This window comes from Bombyx mori, chromosome 13 (genome assembly GCF_030269925.1).
Source record: "Bombyx mori chromosome 13, ASM3026992v2".
Classification (NCBI taxonomy): domain Eukaryota; kingdom Metazoa; phylum Arthropoda; class Insecta; order Lepidoptera; family Bombycidae; genus Bombyx; species Bombyx mori.
This window is the reverse complement of record NC_085119.1, coordinates 9,128,864-9,149,705: the sequence shown is the minus strand read 5'-3', so window position 1 is coordinate 9,149,705 and position 20,842 is coordinate 9,128,864. Positions and strand designations below refer to the sequence as shown.

General features: G+C 36.5%; 1 protein-coding gene across 2 annotated transcripts; it reads right to left on the bottom strand.

The window, feature by feature from the left end:
* Positions 1 to 1,146: 1,146 nt before the first annotated feature.
* LOC101740144 (uncharacterized) lies at positions 1,147 to 19,693 on the bottom strand. Of its 2 annotated transcripts, none has more exons than XM_038014874.2 (5): positions 19,477 to 19,693; positions 7,417 to 7,597; positions 4,944 to 5,058; positions 3,699 to 3,957; positions 1,147 to 2,236 (listed from the first exon to the last, which is right to left on the bottom strand). In XM_038014874.2, the coding sequence occupies exons 2-5, from the start codon at positions 7,586 to 7,588 to the stop codon at positions 2,102 to 2,104; spliced, it is 681 nt and encodes a 226-aa protein (XP_037870802.1). In that variant the 5' UTR covers positions 7,589 to 7,597; positions 19,477 to 19,693; the 3' UTR covers positions 1,147 to 2,101. The 2 variants fall into 2 exon arrangements, with proteins under 2 accessions (XP_037870802.1, XP_012547407.1); XM_012691953.4 differs by having other exon boundaries at positions 3,711 to 3,957; positions 19,477 to 19,690.
* Positions 19,694 to 20,842: the final 1,149 nt, after the last annotated feature.

Genomic DNA, 20,842 nt, shown 5'->3' with positions numbered 1-20,842 from the left:
GAGGTTATGTCAGCGTAACCGAGCGAGTAGGTGAGCTCACGGGGCTCAAACCTGGTAAAGTTGCTAACACTGATCCTAGCAAGAGTAGTGCTTCGCAGAATCTACCACCGGATCGGAATCGCGACCCACTGAGAAGATCCGGCGAGAAACTCAATGGGCGGTGTCTGTGGGTTGTATTCTGATGATAATTAGTCGTTGTTCAATATTGTGCTAGAATTTTAAACTGTAAAAAAATGTATCTGAAATAATAATAAAGACGACCTAGTTGTAATAGAGAAGACGGATGGCACTTGTCTAATATTTAGGATCGTCTTACGGTGAAAATAAAACCCAAGTCAAACAAACTGCTAGACCTCAAGATACTATATACTAGATTAATATGGACACGATAAAAATGCGAGTAAGTAGGGAATACGAGTTTCGTTGCAGTGGCAAGACCGTTATGGCTCACAACGTTAATGACGTGTGCGGAGTTTGAACGCTTCCGACATGGAAATATGCTGGCATAATTCCCGTCACTAGTTTAGGTAGGGGAAAAAAAACATGGAAATTTTGATATAAAAAGTAAACCTCGTGGTCGCCCGAAAACTAAATTCAACAACAACGAATTAAAGGCGATAGTAGAAGCTGACAATACTAAATCTCCCGTTGAGTTAGCAGCGGCTTTCAACGTTAGCATCAATAATGATATTGATCCATTTCTGGATGCTTCCATACGGTCAGCAGACGATCTCTAAGCTATATGAGCTAAGGTTGGAAGTTTTGCGTCATCCATCTTATCCACAAGACCTTGTGTCGCCATTCTTCTACTATTCAAAAGTTTAAACAATTTCTTACCAGGGATAAAATACCCAAGATGTAGTACAAAATGCTCTTGAAGAGTTTGTTGGCTCCCGTTTACCTGACTTCTTTAAGAAGGGCGTTGAAATGTTGCTATGGCAGAAATGAATTGATATAAATTAAAAAATATCTATAAAAACTTTCTGTTTACTAAACGGCAACTTCATAGGTAAATAAATACCTAAAAGAAGTTAGTTTTTTTTTTGCAAAAAAATAATTGTAAAAAATATATCTTTATAACAATAATAATATGTACTAGCTTGACTTTTATTTATGTAGGTACTAGGGTACGAAATTAAACTTTCATTTCATTGTCCTAAGATTTTATTATAGTATCCATACATGGTCATAAAATTACATTCATTATAAATAATCTAAGGTTACACAGACACTCATAAAGAAAATAGACAAAAAACACTGGTACGCAGATAAAACTACAATACAAAATAATGATTCTCGAGTGTGGTTTATCACAGATATTTTAGAGATCTTCAATTCTTAAATGGTAGAAATATAAATAAATGTTTTCGACAGCCTTTATGCAAAATGATGAATAGTGTCGTCGTATACTTTGTGTCCAATTATTAATTTGGGGATGTAAAAAATGTTTGTAGAAATCTACTTTTATTACATAGTCTTTTATAATGTGTCCTTAAAGCTAAGTTCTATATATATATGAAGTATAATTACCTACTACAAACTACATTTTTAAACGCTTTACTAGTTTATTCACTTTTAAACAATTCAATATAATCCCTTCATCTCGAGTTATTGTGAATAATTTTTAGACTAAAATGGGGATATGCAATAAATTAAAGTGAATTGTGAGAATGAATATTTCGTTATAAATAAAATAGACACCTAGTAAATTTGTACCTATTACTTGGATTACGTTACTACTAGGTACTACGTTTACAATAAATTGATTTACTAACAACGATTTCATGACAGATTATTTAAGTTCATACCATGCTACTATATCCACACTTTTAATTTTACTTTATAGTATAGTCTTTCAAGGCTGAATATAATAATTTTATGAATTTAAGATTTACCTACTAATCAGGTATTTTGATTGAACACTTTCAGTTATTATACCTACGCATAAAACGTTTTAATGTCTGTAATGTAACATAATGTGTAGGTTAAATAATATTATGTAGAAATATTTTTACTATTACAGGAAAAGTTGAATTATAGGTCGAATAATCCAGATTTTATTAGGATAACATATCTTGCATGCGAAAGCAAGGTTCGATATTTACGTGTAGACGACGTAAGCGTATCTGTCATTGTCCGGTCGCGGTAGGTCCGTGTTGAGGGTTCTGCCCCAAGTAATCAGAGGTGACACGGTGCCCACGACGGGAGCGGCGCGAACTGCATTTTTTATGATCGCCTGTAACAATTTCATACTTATAATTATTTTTTTGTTTCAACCGCCTTAGTTCCATCCTAGTCTCGAGTGAATCGGTTCGTAAGGTCCAAATTTGTCCAAGTTTATTCGAAATCATTTATAGCATGTTTAAGTCGCGAGGTCTTTTTTTATTGCTTAGATGGGTGGACAAGCTCACAGCCCACCTGATGTTAAGTGGTTACTAGAGCCCATAGACATCTACAACGTAAATGCGCCACCCACCTCGAGATATAAGTTCTAAGGTCTCAGTATAGTTTCATACAACGGCTGCCCCACCCTTCAAACCGAAACGCATTACTGCTTCACGGCAGAAATAGGGAGGGTGGTGGTACCCACCCGTGCGGACTCACAAGATGTCCTACCACCAGTAACGGTTTGTTTACGAGTCGCGATTGGTAGCTTATTAGAAAAATTTTGGCACTGTAAACAATATGGTGTTCTTTTACTGTCATCGAAAAGAAATGAGCTTATGATCCACCTGATGGCAAGCGGTTACCGTCACTCATGGTCATTGACAAGGACACAGTTGTTAAAATGTTTACTACCTACACTACGGTTATATTAAACGTGTCTTGTGGTAGGATTATAAAAATGTGTTAATCAATCTTGTATGAATATTATTCCATACTTGTTTTAATGAATAGTAAAACATGCAATCGTATAAAACCCAAATGGATGCAGTAGTACATTTACGTAAGTACATTTATATAATATTTCTACTTGGTTAGATTACACCTGAACTTAGTTTGTGTTAAATTTCATGCGGTAAGCCGTCAACGTCAGTTTCCACTTACCTTCTTATATTTTGTTTAATTTTAACTCTAACCATTTTACATTCAAATTTTAGTTTATATCGGCTCCGGTACACAACAACAGCTGATGAGCCGTGAGCTAGTTCACTGGGCTATGCGCCAAAAATGTTAAAAACCTAACATTCTAGTTGTCTAAGTTTTAACTATAGCTTGTTATGTTATGTTCACAGCATTTATGTTGTTATTATCATATTAGAAAAAAATACATGCAAAAAGCGTTAGTTATGAATTAGTTATGTTGTCAACGTAACATGTTCTCTTAATACTTAAGATCTAAAACGAAATTCGGCAATTTTGATGGAAATTATTTAAAAATTATTCATACATTTAAAATATTTCATTATTTTAAATATGTCCATTATTCACACATTTAAAATACGTTATTTTAAATATGTCTTTTGGTAATTGTAATTTTTGTGGACAACAAATAGCTAATATATTTGAATTTTAAATTTGAATCTTTACAGCTGAAACTAAACACTACTGACACGCAACAAACAGCACTGACACTATAAAACCACCCTCTACCGCGAAGTCATCTCGAATAAATTTCAAATAAAATAATCATTCAACAAATTTCTAATGAAGCCAATGAAGTATAAAGAGATCATGTTAACGATCGACAGACACACCATGTTACCCACGAGGGAGGCTCGCCGTCGGCCCGAGCGCCTCTTGCGCCGGCACCAACAGCGGCGTCCTCTGGCCCGCCCGTACCCGTGACTCGATGCGAGTCCCGTTTCGCCTCGAACGTGCACGTGCTCATCACTGCCTACCACAGCCGGTGTCGTCGTTGTAGTCGTCGTTTTAGCACCAGCCGCTAGGTTCTCCTGTTCCGCCGAACGATCTGCGATTACGTGAGATTCTAAATCTTCTAATGGCGATTCTGAACTGTAAAGAGAGTAAACTCTTAAAGAAATTATAAAAATAATTCAGTACGCTATGTACTGGTTCGATTCACATTTTCTGAATCGATCCCGGTAGATATCTTAGTCCTGAAAGTTTCTATTGGGAAGCATCTGTGAATTATATCGGATGAGACATCATTATGTATCAGAATGGACTGCCGTGCTTAGGTTCTGGTGTTTAGGGACTTATTAACAGCAGGGGGCAACTGGCACGGCATGTTTAAACATCAGTTTGAGAATTTAATTTGCATCTTTTATCTTATTTTGCTTGACCATTATTTGTTTTACAATGGCGCAAAATATAGTAGCTAGCACTTCTCTTGTGATCGGTATGAAGTTCGAACGTCTTCTACAAGGGACAAGCGTTACCTTTGCATGTACCTACTTTTTATTGCACTACATGAATAAACGCGTTCTCGTCCAGTCTAGTAGTGGTTATTGGACTCACAACACTATTTGCGTTATCCACCGTGGGATATGAGGTTGAAAACTCAATTGAATGGTGTATCGGCAACAATGATGCCCTTCAAGCCCAAACGCATGACGGCTGTGCGGCAGAATAGTCGGGAGTGCGTTACGTGCCCGCGGCGGTAAAAAAACCGCCCTACCCCCGGTAAGATACGCATATTTAGGATTTTTGCAGGTTTTACTTTTGTAACATGATGTTATTCTTTCATCGTGGAAGTCCAAGTCGTCTTATCATATAGGCTACGACGTCTATCATAACATATATGCATTAGCGTCTACGTGCTTTTTACTACTTTTCCTTCTTATCAGCTGCTATATGTGTTTTTAGTGCAACAAAAAAACAAGAGTAGAGATTGAGTTTACTCATTTAAGATGTCTGGATTATATAGTTGTAGAGACTTAGTTACTAAAAATATATCACTTAGTCAAGTCAAAGGATTTTGTTTAGTGACTAAAAGGTACATCCATAAAAAATTGTCAAAGATGTAGTGCAATACTTACTATGCAATAATAGAACAATATTCGCTTAATTGTTCCCAAGTGCAGCCCATTAAGCAGCACTCGTCGGCGATGCCAAGTTGCCGTTTTCGTCGAAGCAACCCACCGGGTTGTTCAACTATTTAACAAAAATAAAGTATCTTGTAAAAACTACAGTGACCACGAAAACTGCAAAGTGTTGGAAACGTCGGAAATAGTATAGTATAAATAAATATTACGAGATTAAACTGTAAAAGTAGTTTTAATTATGTTTACGACTCGTGAGAACCGAAGAAAATATTATATTATTTGTTTCAATGCACCAACACTTACACCGGCCGACAAATGAAAATTTTTTGAAAGTTGTTTGTATTTGAGCCACAAATATCACCAATTTATACTATTTTAAACACAAAAACACCTACATATTTGCCCTATCACATCAGATTTTTTTTAAAGAAGGAGAAAGCATTTTTTTCAAAATTTCAAGAAAAAATCTATAATCATATTACAAAAACATATATTGGAACATTTACAAAGAAAACATTGAGTCTAAACCATGCTACAGTACTATTTAGAGTGACATCTTTTACGTTTCGCGACAAAATTACGTCTGGGTGTAGTTTTTTTGTAAGTATCTTCAGTAATATCACGTGTCAGTGACCAGCAGTAATCAGCCATCATATTCACATTCCATCGACCTTGGTACCTTGTCTCCATAGTTTTTATGTTCTGATGAAACCTTTCTCCCTGCTCTTCACTGTAATCACCAAGATTATCAGGAAAAAAGTCCACATGTGAATCTAGAAAGTGGAGTTTTATGCGCATATTACACCCCAATTTTTGTTACTTATCCATTAAGCTTGCAACCTTATTTTTATAGTCGGGATGTTTATTATTTCCTAGAAAATTGTTGACAACATCTTTGAACGCCAGCCAAGCATCTGATTCAGTGTTATTCGTTCATTCATTGGCATCAAATTTTTCATCAGCCATCAAAGATCTGATTTGCGGTCCATCGAACACTCCGTCTTAAATTTTTGCATCAGATAATCTTGGAAATTTTTCACACAGGTATTCAAAACTAGCATTGTTTTTATCCAATACTTTAACGAACTGTTTTATCATACCAAATCTGATATGAAGCGGAGGTAGTAAATTTTTTTCAGGACTAATAAAATTTTTTCATATAACGTTTTTTGTTCCTACTTTGAGATTTTTACGAGGATTCCATTGTTTTTGTACGTAGTGCTAGTCTCGTGCTCTACTGTCCCACTCACACAAGAAGCATGGAAATTTTGTAAATACTTCGATCAATAATAGTACAAAACCTGATGTGATACGATAAAATGAGGTATAATTTCGTGATCAGCACTACCAAATTAGTGGAAAAAAATAATCAGAACTTGAATAAGGAAATTGATGTCGGCCGGTGTTATTTTTGCTTCGTTACAAAGTAATAAATAAAATAAAACCTTTTATTTAAATTATCTATCTATCCATATCTATAAAAATGAATTGCTGTTCGTTAGTCTCGTTAAAACTCGAGAACGTCTGCTCGGAATTAAATAAAAATAATAATTTGGTTTTCCCTTTGATGTGTCCCCCGTCGGAAGGATTCCTTTTGTTTGTTTTAAGTTTTATTTTATACAAAAGTTTAGGTCTTTTATTTATAGATTGAGGTACTACGAAGTTTGCCGGGTCAGCTAGTACTAAATAAATGTCATCTTCAAGATTTTGATATTGGCTATTCGTTATCTACCTATAGTAAACGACATATTTGATTGATTTCATAATTCGTAAAATATTCGTTTTGATTGGTATGCGGTGGTAATGTTGACTACGTGCTGTCTCTTCTGATTATCCCTGATAAAGGACAGCACCTGTATACGATTCTGATCGTATACAATACTCTGGTATTAAGTGGAACGGCTACCACGAATTCTAGTAGAAATATAGGCAGGCAACAAATGAGTCATTCGCATTCGTATAGCCTAAGAGAGTTAGGAGTAAAAATACATAGAAAAAGCCCTACAGAAGGCAAGCATCTAAATAATTTCATACTTTTCACATTGGCTAATCTACTTCATTACGCAGTTTTATGCCAACGTCCGTAATAATTCCGTCCGATAAAATTGAGATAAGGGCTAGAATTTGGCCTGACAAGTCATCATACAATGTTAAATTTAGAAATACTATCGTGTGGGAACAATTTATACACATCAGCTATCTTTACATATAAAACGTACTGTTATTATTTGGGTTTTGGATTATAATTTAAACGTGATTGAAGTTGTTTACAATAATTATTTTGTAATCAGATATAAATGACCTTTTTATTATTATTCAATGCTATATCTTATAAATGAGAATAGTCATATGGACACATTACTTTGGACTTTGGACGTCTTTGACAGATTATTACACAAATTCATGAAGGAAGTATTACGTGCCAACGTCTGATTTACTATAAACTGTGTAGTATTTAATTAAATACCTGTAGGAACGTCCCATGCAGGACCGTTGTATGCGTGACAGACTCTGCTCATGATCTCACTCAGGTGGCGACCACAGAACTTGACAGAAGCTTTTGTCGCCGCTTCGGCTTCGTTTTTCCATAAAACAGCTACCATGAATACTGTAAGCTGGATGGCGTTGCTCACCAACATTTTGTCACCCTGAAACACCAAGTAATTAACAGAGTTATCTAATTAATCTGCAATAGTAAACAATGCGTATTCAGTCAATAATAACTTTGTGCAACTAAAAGTTACTAGTAGTAATAAGAGTAACAAAATATCTAAGCGCAAAAATTAGGTTTGATATTTGATACTTGAATGTGAGTAACACGAGACGGCTTTAGGCTTTTATATTGAAGGGTGAAGCTGTAACCTGATACCGACCCCACCCGACTGATATAAGATATGAATCCCTCAAAGGACGTTTCATTTCCTAAATGCAATTGTAATATTGAAAGTGAAATGCATATTTATAGACTTGAATGTGAAATGGTAATATTGATTAAGTATGCTACGTAATCATATCCGCTTACTATCCAATCTTATCGTATCTCATATGGATAGGTACCTACAGAGGTAGGTACTCGTGTCTCGTGGCAGTAAAGTTCATATGTCATCTTATTAACTCTGAACTTCTTTACATAATTAATTGAATTCACGATGTTTACCAATGATGGACTTGGAATGTTTATATTATCCGCACATTCTGTTTTTGCTTCATCAAGTACGATCAAAATGAATTATATTATTTCCAGTATACTTGAAAAACATTATTATCATACGTATAAATATTATGAATATTTTATTTTATTTACTTATATCTAAGAAGAGTTCTCGTTCACTGTTAAAATATTAATGTTTTATTTCTTTTAAATAAATTCTTCAATAACTCAAGTAGGGCGAGGCAGTATTCATGTTTTGAAGTGCATTAGTGTCTACATAATACCCCGTAAGCTCTGCACTTATTTGGGTATCAATAAGAAAATCTCGATGAAAAACAAATAATAAAACGAATTAATTGCATTTAATATTTTCCCACTTATTGTTGAAAGTAATCGAAGGCGAATTGTAAAATTAACTAAACCAAAAAGGCAGGGATATTGATAACATTAAAACCAATCATTCTTATTTGATTGTCGATTTTTTTTTATTGCTTAGATGGGTGGACGAGCTCATAGCCCATAGACATCCACAACGTAAATGCGCCACCCATCTTGAGATATAAGTTCTAAGGTCTCAAGTATAGTTTAAAACGGCTACCCCACCCTTCGAACAGAAACGCTTACTGCTTCACGGCAGAAATAGTCGATTCACGAATATGACACGAAAATATATTTATAACACATTTATATGTTATTTTTTAAGAGATTTAAAATATATAAAAGCGGAGGTTATCAGTTTCGACATGTTTTTATTTTGCGGTACCTACTATCATGTAATTCTCACTGTTTTTAAAATACAATTTCTATAAATAAATTATCTAAGTTTTTTTTTAAATATTTTTTAGAACGTAACGGTGCGTTTTCCTTACTGTAAAATTATTTTCATTGACAATTGACTCAAAAGATCAATACTGGGTAAGATAATCTATAAATACATCTAAACTAATGACATCCTGTGTTGGGTCAGTGAATAATAACCACGGATATTCGAACCTATACCAGTAATAGCATTGGGTTCAAATGAAAGATGATTTCACTAGCTACGTTCACCTTCCACGTTAATAAAAATGCAAATCAGCTTCTTCCTTTATTACGTTACGTCCAAGAATAGTATGTCTAGGGTGGGTGCAGCATTACTTTGATAAAACAATGGTATATACATATATACGAGTTTATGTGGTTTAATTTTGCGTCTTACGCACACTGACATTATACCGTTACCTTGAAAATTTAAAAAAATGTGGGTTTGTTACGTAGCCGAATTCGTTTGAAATAGTTAAGGATTTTAATTTCGTATTTTATTCGATAGATCTGATGATGTTTCCATTGATACTAACTATATACATAGTTAAAAATCTTTTTCAAAATTGTTTCCCTTTATTGCTTGATAATGTTAATCCAAAATATACAAAATTTAACATTTAAAAACATTTTTGTGCACGATTTTTTTAAAGCTTCATTAATGAAAAACTCACGCGAAAGAAAAATAACCTAAATATAAGTAGATCACATTATATTGTTATAAATATAAAGTTTTTTTACAATAACATAAACAATTGTAATATAATTAATTACGAGGCAACAGTAATAATATACTGATGGTAATTAATGTAAACTTGAATAATTAAGTGAAATTCATTGAATTAATTAGGTAAAGTAATTGAGTGAATGAAATAATTAGTTTAAGTTTATTTGGTTTCTATCAAGTAAAAATTATAGGATTTACAATTAGTGTTATTATTATTAAAATCAGACTGTATAATTGTAAAAGTAAGCTATTATGTAATAGCTATCCAAAGCAATAGTTTATGTACATAATGTATGCACTTTAAATAGTGCAAAATATAGATATAGTTTAAAATGTCGATAATTTCATTAGTATTACATATTATACAAATATAATTTACACAAGCGTGTGTCCGTGATTTCATGCGTACGCAAATACAGCTCATCTTACATCGCTTGCTCTAGGCTTTGAAGAAATGTGATGAAGTGGCAAGTTCTATATTTATTTTGGAGCCCACAAACGGTGGCTGACTGTTCACCTTATGGTAAACGGTTACCGGAGTAAAAAAACATCATAAATTGAAATTGATTGCTGCCCTACCATGCTGGCGTCTTTTGTACCTACATGTTTGTCTAATGATTGAATTGATCTGGATATCTTTTTCTACCATGAATTTATACAGATAATCTTGGGTTAAAAGTTGAGATTTAAAGCTAGAAAAGATACGAAGAAGCATGCAGAGTTCTTTTGTTGATATCAATTGACGGTTCATAGACATGGATTTCCTATTTTTTCACGACCCATTCTTAGTGTCCATGTTCGAAGCGTGACTCTTCCTATAAACGTCGTGTATCTGTATAATATATTAAAACTGTTATATATATTATTAAAACCGATATAAAATGATTTATGAACAAAGATTATCTAGCCGAAGTATTATACAGGCTCAGAAGACTTTTATATCAATGAGGACGAGTATGTCTGGACTGTTATTGCAACCGGTCTTGCATTTAGGGCTGCTCCAAGTTTGTATTAGATTAAATGCGTAAAACTAGAGTAGAAATTAGAATGTAATTTAGTAAATTTACGTAAGTACTGGTGGTACGGCGTGCTCTGCGACCATATTGGCAAGAAGCATTCTATTTATTTCTACTGAGAAAGATAGGTATAGAAATATAAAAAAAGTCTTCTGATTACATACTTTATTGCCCTTAAATCTCGAAAAATGATTGATAAAAAAATCGTATCGGTCCTAATATATTTTCACTAACATTTTTTTTACTACAAATTTTACAATAACTTTTTATGTTCAAATGTTACATACTATTATATGAGAATTATTGAGTATATTTACGTTTAACTTAATTTAAAAGTTTTACTCGAGTTCAATAATATATATTTAATTTGATAAAGTCGAGGGTCAGGTTTTGCTAAAAAAATATTTTAATATCACGATCATGTAATATTTTATATTCTTTATTAAATGTTACTGTTGGGCTTTGGTATCCCTGGTCACACAGAGAGCGCGTGTTTCCGTCTCGTAGGTACCTAATAATGCTGTTGTCTTGTTGTCAGGCAGCTGACTCGTATGAATATGACGCGACACAACATCTAAGTAGTGTCTCGGTTCACGCGTACTGAACTATCAATTTCTGAATAAAACTATGCCAAACATTGAATTGCGTATTTTACGAAAGAAAAAAACGGTAATCAATAGTAAGTTTTAGATGTGAGGCAACTTGTATTTTTTAATTACTCGTCGTATCAACAGCAATGCCTATACGCATATGCCTAATATAGATTAAGGCGAATTTTTTTTATCGTATGTCGTCTGCAAAATGACTTATGTTGTAGTACTTTGGAAACAGTGTGAATTTGTTAAGTTTAATATAATCTTTTGAAATAGAGTGTGAATGAATGCAACAGTTCCAGACAATAGGGATAATTTGCAAGTGACAATCGATGATTGCAAGGAAAGGGCGGGGTAATTGTACTCCGGGCTACTATGAATATGTTAGTGAGGTAATGGTAGGTACTTCCATGTTCGGCCGCTACCTGCACCTTGTTGCATTGGCTGCATTGGCATTGATGACACGGCGGAGCACACGCTTGCGTACTGCTACTGAGGCAGCGCTGTGTCCTCGTCGCGAGGATAGGGCCGGACCTGTCGCGGCTGTCGAGTACTAGCAGGCTATGCTAGACTTCTGAGATTCCAACATATAACAGAAGGTGGTGGCAGAATCGAAGAGGGAGAGCTCTTCTTCTCTCTTGGCGTCATGCTGTTGCCGCCTAGTCGGGGGTCGGACATTCGTCCAGCTAAGGCCTCTATGAGCAGGTAGCCTCATCGCGGTGATGGTCAGGGTAGTCAGGGCGACCTAAGGGGGTCGAGGCTGAGGTCGAGGCACGCTACCGTCACTAGCGCGCTGGCACCAGGAGGATGGGACGACGCGACGGCGGTTACGGTCCGTATTATCATCGAACATACTATGGAAGAGCAAACCGGGCGGCGGCGTATAGCGCTCCGACCCGGCAGGCTGGTTCTGACTCAATGGGGTATCTTGGAACAACACCGGCACTGCTCGTCCGGCCTGATGGGCCAACGTATCGCTGAGACCGGCGTCGTCGACAGTCAACCCCGACTCGACTTCGACAACCCATCAGTCGGGCGCCTTCGGTTTGGCACCGCAAGTCTGGTTGTAGTGTTAACCACAAGAACCCCCTTACTCTGTCCAGGTTCTGATCTCGGGCGGAGTTCGGACGTTCGGTGAGAGAGTCCAAGGGGAATCGTTTAGGGGGTGGTGTAAAAACATCCTTGAGTTCGCGGCCCCTATGTGCGGAAACCTCATGTATGAGGTTTAGTCGTCTGCTCGAATAAAAAGGTGCTTGTATGTTGCCTATTTATTCTGCGAAGCAGTTGAGTTGTCCAAAGCTATGGCCACAGCCACCCTAAAATTGAGACATCGACTTCACGTCTCATAACTTACGGCGGCATTAACGTTTTGGAATAGGCTTCAGTAAACATCATATATGTAGTACTATGTGGGTCGAGTTTTAGTCATCCAGAACGTTTGGCATTGTTAGTATCCATGAGCGACGATTATCTATAATTACCAAAATATTTAAAAAAAATTCAACAATTAATAAAAATAGGTGTTTTCTTGTTTATTTCCATATTTTTTTGTATAATAATTACATAAACTTAAGCAGGCACTACTTACAATCGTCGCCAAAATTATTATTGATTTGATAATTATTTCATTGTTAGGGACATATTGGTTACAAAGTAAATCGTGTTTGTCGAATGCAAAAGAATTAACCGCACCAGGGGTCACTCTCACGAATGTCAGCTTCCGCTTCAGCTTCCGAGCTTCGCAGTATGACCGCTTTCGACCCCAATTTAAACATTGACCTGTCTCTCAAGTTCAAACACCTAGACGATAGCTGCAAAACACGTATGATGCATTTTGTTAGGCCATTACTCTACGCTATTCAAAGAATAAGTTGGTAATGACCTTAATAAATTACGCAGGTAAAATTTTATTTACATTGGAATTTAAAATAGGTGGATTTCATTTTGTATTTTAAAACAACTCGTTACGATTGAAGAACTATAATTAAGAATTGAGAAGGGTCGATATTGAGTGGTCGTGGAATTTTGTTTGGAACATTTGTTGTTGTTGTTTTGCATTCAACATAAAGGTCAAAAATATTGCGAAGGTTGACTTTAAAATATTTATAGTTTCGAGAGTATTGAGTTTGGTAACCTTTAACGTGGTTTTATAATTTAAAAATCGAGAATTTGTGAGTTTTTTTTGTTGTTCGTTTTCGATGTGTTCGCGCGTAATTTTTTTAATAGAGGTGAAAATTTGATACAGTTGTTAATAACAATATGGAAAAGAGCTAATATAACAATAGAGTAATTTCAACGTTTAGTTTTAAATATTAAATTTAGTGACGTTCACAGAAAATCGTTGCGCGTTTACATATATCTACGATCATCAAAATGACACATAATTAACTAAGCCGGGTCAAACAGTTCTCATATAGATTCTGTCTCAGTTGGCGGTGAATAGATTTTGCTTAATTATTTTAATAGTCGCTTATTTTTATCTAATATTTTCGTTAACATTCTATGCAAGTTTTTATATATATGCAATTGACTTGGAGCCTAATGTATAATAGCATAATTAGCATCAACATGGTTGACTTTGACACGATATTAATCTGATGACGATACTACAATTTCTTACATGAAAGAGAGGCTCAGAGTGAGTATACTATTTTGCATACCAAAACATAATTAACATTGAAGAACAGTCAAGATGCAGATATAATTATACAATAGGCAATAGTTAGGTAAAGAACCCTTAAAGGAATAAGAGTTAAGTATTGTTTCAATGAATCCTATTCCCCGCTATGATGACCTAGATCACTAGCATCATCATAATTCATGTTCTAGAATGTGGCTACCAAAGACGCTTTTTTGAATGTAATTACACTGTATCTCAATTTATTACTTGTGACATTGTTTGTGACAATTATTATTGTTGATTTTGGCTGGTTTTTGACCCCTATAATGTGAGGAACTTTTATCAAACTGAATTTGACTTGACCCGGCTGCTTTTGTTCTGTGAATGGTACAATAGTGAGTGGGATCCATCAAGAAGACGACAAACCGGACATATTTTGGAAGATTTTGCAATTTGGGACTATGAAACAAAAGGTTTTTATTTTATTTAAAAAAAAAAAAAAAAAAGAACTGAGTGGGTACAAATTTGCTAACTCTCATACCCACATTACTGTTAATTTACGGAATGGCTCGAGTATATAGAAGCAATATTTCGTCAGTTAATCGTGTGCACTTCATGGCTTAGCGGTTGACGTCGCGGCGTAGATGACAGAAGGTTGAGAGTTCGATCCTACCTAAGGCGGAAGTTTAAAGGGCGCTACATTATACTTTTTTTTTTTTAACTTTTTTTTTTTTTTTTTAAACATTTTAGTGTGGACGTCATTTTATTGTAACGTTATAGATATAAAAAAATATATATATATTGGATAATTGATACTATTTAATTATTATTTGTGGAATTAGTTTTATTTTATTAGCCTGTATGACATTTTATGTAATCTTGATGTTAATTAATATTCTTTGTGCTATCGCACCTTTGTGGATTTGTTAGATAGGTATTCAAATAATTTTTTTGTATGTTGTTTTTATAATTTAATTTTGTTTTATTATGAATGAATGTACTTATACTTCTTTTTTTTTATTTAATTTTTTTAAGATTTTAGTGTGGACGTCATTTTATTGTAACGATATAAAAAAAAAAATTGGATAATTGATACTATTTAATTATTATTTGTGGAATTAGTTTTATTTTATTAGCCTGTATGACATTTTATGTAATCTTGATGTTAATTAATATTCTTTGTGCTACCGCACCTTTGTGGATTTGTTAGATAGGTATTCAAATAATTTTTTTGTATGTTGTTTTTATAATTTAATTTTGTTTTATTATGAATGAATGTACTTATCGTTTTTTTTTTAAATACTTTTTAATTATTATTATTTTTTATTTATTTACTTTTTACTTTTGCAAATGCCAAAATTATTTACCTACTTTTGTCTTATTTTTTGTGCAATTGACGAAACTGCTGGTGGATAATATTAAATGATAAAGTGAATTTTGTTGTTATTAATGTTATATAACATATTTTATAATTATTTATAACGATTTTAAATAATGAATAGTCCCACAAGGGCAACATGCCCTCATTGTCCGGGTTCCACACGCCTTTTTGTGGTGCCCCGGGGTCTAAATGTGCATATTTCTCATATGCATAAAGACAGCCAGATACAGCCATCGATACTGCCTCGGGTGCCGTGTGCTGTAACTGCTGATGCTCATCCACAAACCCAGAGTGTTATCCACACTCTGGACGATTTGGCATCTTACAAAAATAAAATTCCTGTGCTTAAGCACATCCCTAAGGGGGCCAGGAATTTAGTCGCAGGAAAGCTCAGAGTGATTATGGACGGCTGCATAAACAATAACGGTTTGGGGGACTGGGTTTCCTTGTTGTCATTTTCTTACACGACTCTGAGAATTCCAGATCGAGGTGACCCCCGTTCGCTTACTGCAAAGGTTAAGGAGAATGCAAACAATAATAGCCCGTATTTTTTAGAGGACTTCAAACACAAGCCACGATCCATTGTCAAAAGAATCGAAGCCAAGGTTCATGAGGGTGATTTGCGTGGAGCTGTCCGTCTTTTAGTGTCGGAGGATTCTTTAGCACCTTTTAACGATGAGACCTTAAGCGCATTACGTGATAAACATCCTACTCCTTTTCGTCCCTTATCATTGCCGCCAGCGCCCGATTCTAGTTGCCCTTTTTTGACTGTCAACTCGGAGGATGTTGCAGACGCAATTAGTTCCTTTTATAGCGGCTCTGCACCTGGCCTTGATGGTCTACGTCCAAACCATTTAAAGGAGCTCATTTCCCCTTCCGCCGGTGAAAATGGTGTTCGTCTATTGCACTCAATTACAGACTTATGCAATTTCATACTAAGAGGTACGGTTAATGTACAGGTGTGTCCTTATTTGTACGGAGGTAGCTTATGCGCTCTAACTAAGAAGGACGGCGGTGTGAGACCAATTGCGGTGGGGTCTGTGCTGCGTCGTCTCGCTGCCAAGCTTGGGTGTCGGTCTGTAAGGAATGAAATGGCCTCGTACTTGCAGCCCCACCAGCTGGGCTTCGGGACTGCTCTTGGGTGTGAGGCCGCCATTCATGCTACCCGTGCATTTGCTATGAGCAGGGAGAGCTGTAACAGTGCAATTGTAAAGCTTGATATAAGGAATGCTTTTAATAGCTTAGAGAGAGATATAATTTTAAACGAAATCAAGGAAAAGATTCCGGCTTTATACCCATTCTTGTATCAGTGTTACAGCTCTTCCAGCAAGTTGTTCTTTATGGAATCTTCCATTGACTCAGAGGTAGGTGCCCAGCAGGGCGATCCTCTTGGCCCATTAATTTTTAGTCTTGCTATCCACAGCATTATAAAGACCGTCAAGTCACCTTTAAACCTATGGTATTTAGATGACGGCACAATAGGTGGTCCCCCAGATTCCGTGCTAGACGACATCAGACTTTTATTTCCGAAGTTGCGAGATGTCGGCTTGGAGGTTAATACTGGGAAATGTGAGGTATACTTTTCTACTGAAGTATCAGCAAGCGTAGTTAATGATTTTCAGGAGTTGGTTCCAGGTATCAAAGTTTTGAATAAAAGTAATTTCATTTTGCTTGGTACTCCAATATTTCAGGATGGAGTTCCAAGTTCTCTGGAAATAAAAAGGCAGTTATTGTCGTCATTGCGCGGCAACCTATTGAGCTTATCATCTCACGTGGCTCTCGTCTTGCTTCGTTGTTGCTTTTCGATGCCTCGTTTGACGTATTTGGTGAGAACTTGTCCAACGTGGCTTTTCACTCAAGATGTGGCCCAGCTTGATGCTTTGTTGAGGGATACACTGGAGACTATTTTAAACGTAAGCTTGGATGACAGACAATGGTGCCAGGCTGTTTTACCTATACGTCATGGCGGCCTGGGGGTGCGACAGATGGAGCGTACTGGGCTCGCTGCTTTCCTGGCTTCGTGTTATGGGGTTGTAGACTTTGTTGCTAAGTTACTGGGTACGAATGGTGATGGATCTACGATTCCGTTTGCGAGCGAGGCTTTGGCGGCTTGGGGCCTTTTATGTCCGAATGAGGCGCTCCCGGTAAACAGGAGCTCGCAGAGGTGTTGGGATGATGTGTTGTGCAAGCTGACTTTGTCAACTTTGCTAGGAGACGCCGCTGGAGTTGAATTAGCGCGCCTGAAAGCGGTGTCCAGTCCGGAATCTGGTGCTTGGTTGCAAGCATTGCCTTCACCACAGCTGGGCACACTTCTTGATAATAATTCATTGAGAGTGGCCACAGCTTTGAGACTCGGTTGCAGCATTTGCGAGCCCCATCGATGTGTCTGTGGTAGTATGGTGGATGCCGCCGGGCTGCATGGACTGAGTTGTGTTAGATCGGCTGGCCGCTTCCCGAGACACCATGCACTTAATGATATTATTCGACGTGCTTTGGTCTCCGCAAATATCCCGTGTGTGTTGGAACCACCAGGCCTCAGCAGGTCGGATGGTAAGAGGCCGGATGGTTTGACTCTGATTCCTTGGGAAAAGGGACGCTGCTTGTTATGGGACGCAACCTGTAGCTGTACGTACGCGGCGTGTCATTTATCTGGGACCCGACAATGTGCGGGCTTTGCTGCTGAGGCGTCGGCTAAAACGAAGCATGCCAAGTACGATGCTCTGAAATCTACATACCTGTTTGTTCCAGTGGCAGTGGAAACGACGGGTGTGTGGAGTTCGGAGGCCAAAAAGTTTATTGCCGCAATTGGCCACCGCCTCAGAGGGCAAGGCCACGATCCTCGGTCTGGGTCGTACCTGGTTCAGAGATTATCCATTGCCATACAGCGTGGCAATGCTGCTAGCGTAATGGGTACTTTCGGGACGGGTGCGATCCAGAGTGGCTTGTTTGACTAGCCGATGCCTACGCGCGCATTGCTGTTAGCGTGGACCTTTATGTTACATATGACGACGCTTGCAGCTGAAAGTAAGTATTGTACTTTTTGACGAAGCATGTTGCTGATAACTTTATTTCTGTAATCTGACGAAGCATGTTGCGGATAATAACATGTACTTTTAGGTTAGAAATATTGTGTTCTTTTTTTTTATATTAAATTATATACGTGATTATATTTATTACTTGTTGACAATTGAGCGATGCATGCTTCTTGTCAATAAGGCATGATAGTGTTTTTGTTGATTGATGTCATCGTTTTTCCCATTAAGTGGCTAGATGATCTTTCAAGCAACCTGGTAATAAATTTTTATTGTATCGCATTAAATTACTCCATATACCGACACACACACATTACACTGTATAATTTTCGCGACGCCCTCGATCTAGCAACAGGCAATAAAAATGGTTACCCTATACTTTATTCTAATCCGCATAGTTCCTGGGCTGCATAAATGAACGGGACTGTACTGAGTCGTAAAACAGCTGACTGAGCAAAGTACTTGGTTGAAATAAACAACAAGTAGGTACGTGCTAATTAAAACAACAATATTTTATAGAAATTAAATGTAATAATGTAAATACACTTAAATGTTGTTTGATTGGTGATCTTATTTATCTATTATTATTTGTTATTTTTTTAACGATTAAAATTTTCCTGTTAAAGCCCTATCACATATACCTCTTTTGGAAACTTCCACTGGATTCAAAACATAAATCAACACTATAGGTCAAAGCGTAAATATTTATCAAATAAAATATGTCATTTAATAGTTCTATTAGAGTAGTAATTTGTAAGCATGTTATATAACATAATATAATATCAATTTATGAACTTGGGAAATGTATATACAACAAATATATGTATTTCATCGACATAGGTTCGTTGATATTTTTTTATTGTATTATTTCCCCGTGAACGGGCATTGCGTTGTTCAAACATTGCACATAATCATTAAAAACCGATGAGAATAAAGAATGCAAAAAATAATTTTCATAATAATAGGACTGCGGTTGGGCTTCGCCCGCTTCTTTAGGTGAGAATCCAAATTGATGTTGTAAAATCCATGGGCCCGATAACCATTTGGCACCATATGAATCGTCAAACCATCAAGACTATTTTTTTTTATATAGGTACTTAATATACTACTGTAATATATTTAGACGTCAAATATAATATTTACTTATGCATATTGAATATCTACATCAATAATGAAATATTACTTTTGAACAAGGAAATTATTTACCTTCGAATTTGACGGATGATCTAGTCCAAAAACACCAACCAGCCTCCGTTCAGACGTGAAACGGTGCGGAGAACTGCCGACGACCAGAACGCGAGTTACGTTGCACAGCACACGAAGCGCGTTGTTTTACGCCGACAGCTGTTACGCTTTCGTGTCACTGCGTGCGATGCGTGCCTTTAATATAAGCTTAACTGAAGATGGGCGGCGCACGCGCAGCCACCGCTCCGACACGCCCCGCGCCGCGCTCCGCCCCCCTCAGATCAACAAAGTCAACACAGTAGTACACGACACTCCTGAGATGGGATTACAAGCTGACAGTAAACGGATCACTCTCTGCAAATCGACATTGTTTCCAAAACATGAGCAATTGTGTGAAAGGCTCAATATTACTCCTTGTTCTTTTGTAGTTACTACCATTTCTGCCGCGAGACAGGCATGCGTTCCAGCTTGAAGGATGGTACCGTCGCTTTGCATATAAGGACAAATTGTCATGTGACAGGAAAATTTCTCACAGCCGTTTGATTGAGATGCGTGATCTGTCTAGTACAATACTTTTTATCTAGTACAATACAATATCGTTTTAGTAAGCACAAAAGGTCTGTGATTATGTTTGTCGATATATTCGTAAATAATGAACAAAAAAAACCTAATGTCATTTTTCTAACCCGCTTCGTGACACCTGACAAGACCCTTGTCTAACTTTAATAAGTAAGAACTCGGCACTAAATCAACACAGGGTACAATCTAAAATTGCTTTTCTCACAATAACCCGTGTTGGATCGTAAGAGAATGGAATAAGTTACCCGAAGAATTCGTTTTAGCACCTAATGTTAACATTTAGAAACAGACTAGGCAACTATTTAGGTATAGGACGAAAACACAATAACCACAAGGCAGGGGACAATTAGATACAGGATATCAGTTCCTACAACTACAGGCCTGGTCATAAATAGTAATTAAATAAAATGGCAAGCCATTACACAACGATAGCTTTGTACAATTGACATCTGAAAATAACAATCGTCCTTTCTCATAGTATGGTGCTACCGAATATGTGGCGTTATCTTGTACACTGGGGGAAAAGACAGCTATAGTCACTACAATGTGAATGCCGCCACCTATCTTAAGTTCTAGGTCTCAGTGTCAAGTATATTGGTTATCTCCCCATTAAACTGGATCCTTCGCTGTAAACATTGGTGGTGGTGCGCACATTCGGATTTACTATATGTACCCCACTATAAGTAATTACATAAATTAATTCCAATTTCATAACAGAAAATTCGCCATTTTGTTGTTGTAATGCAATGGATCGTTAATGGATCGTTTGGAACCTCTGGGTCTACAGAGGGACTTCGGTTCCCTCTGT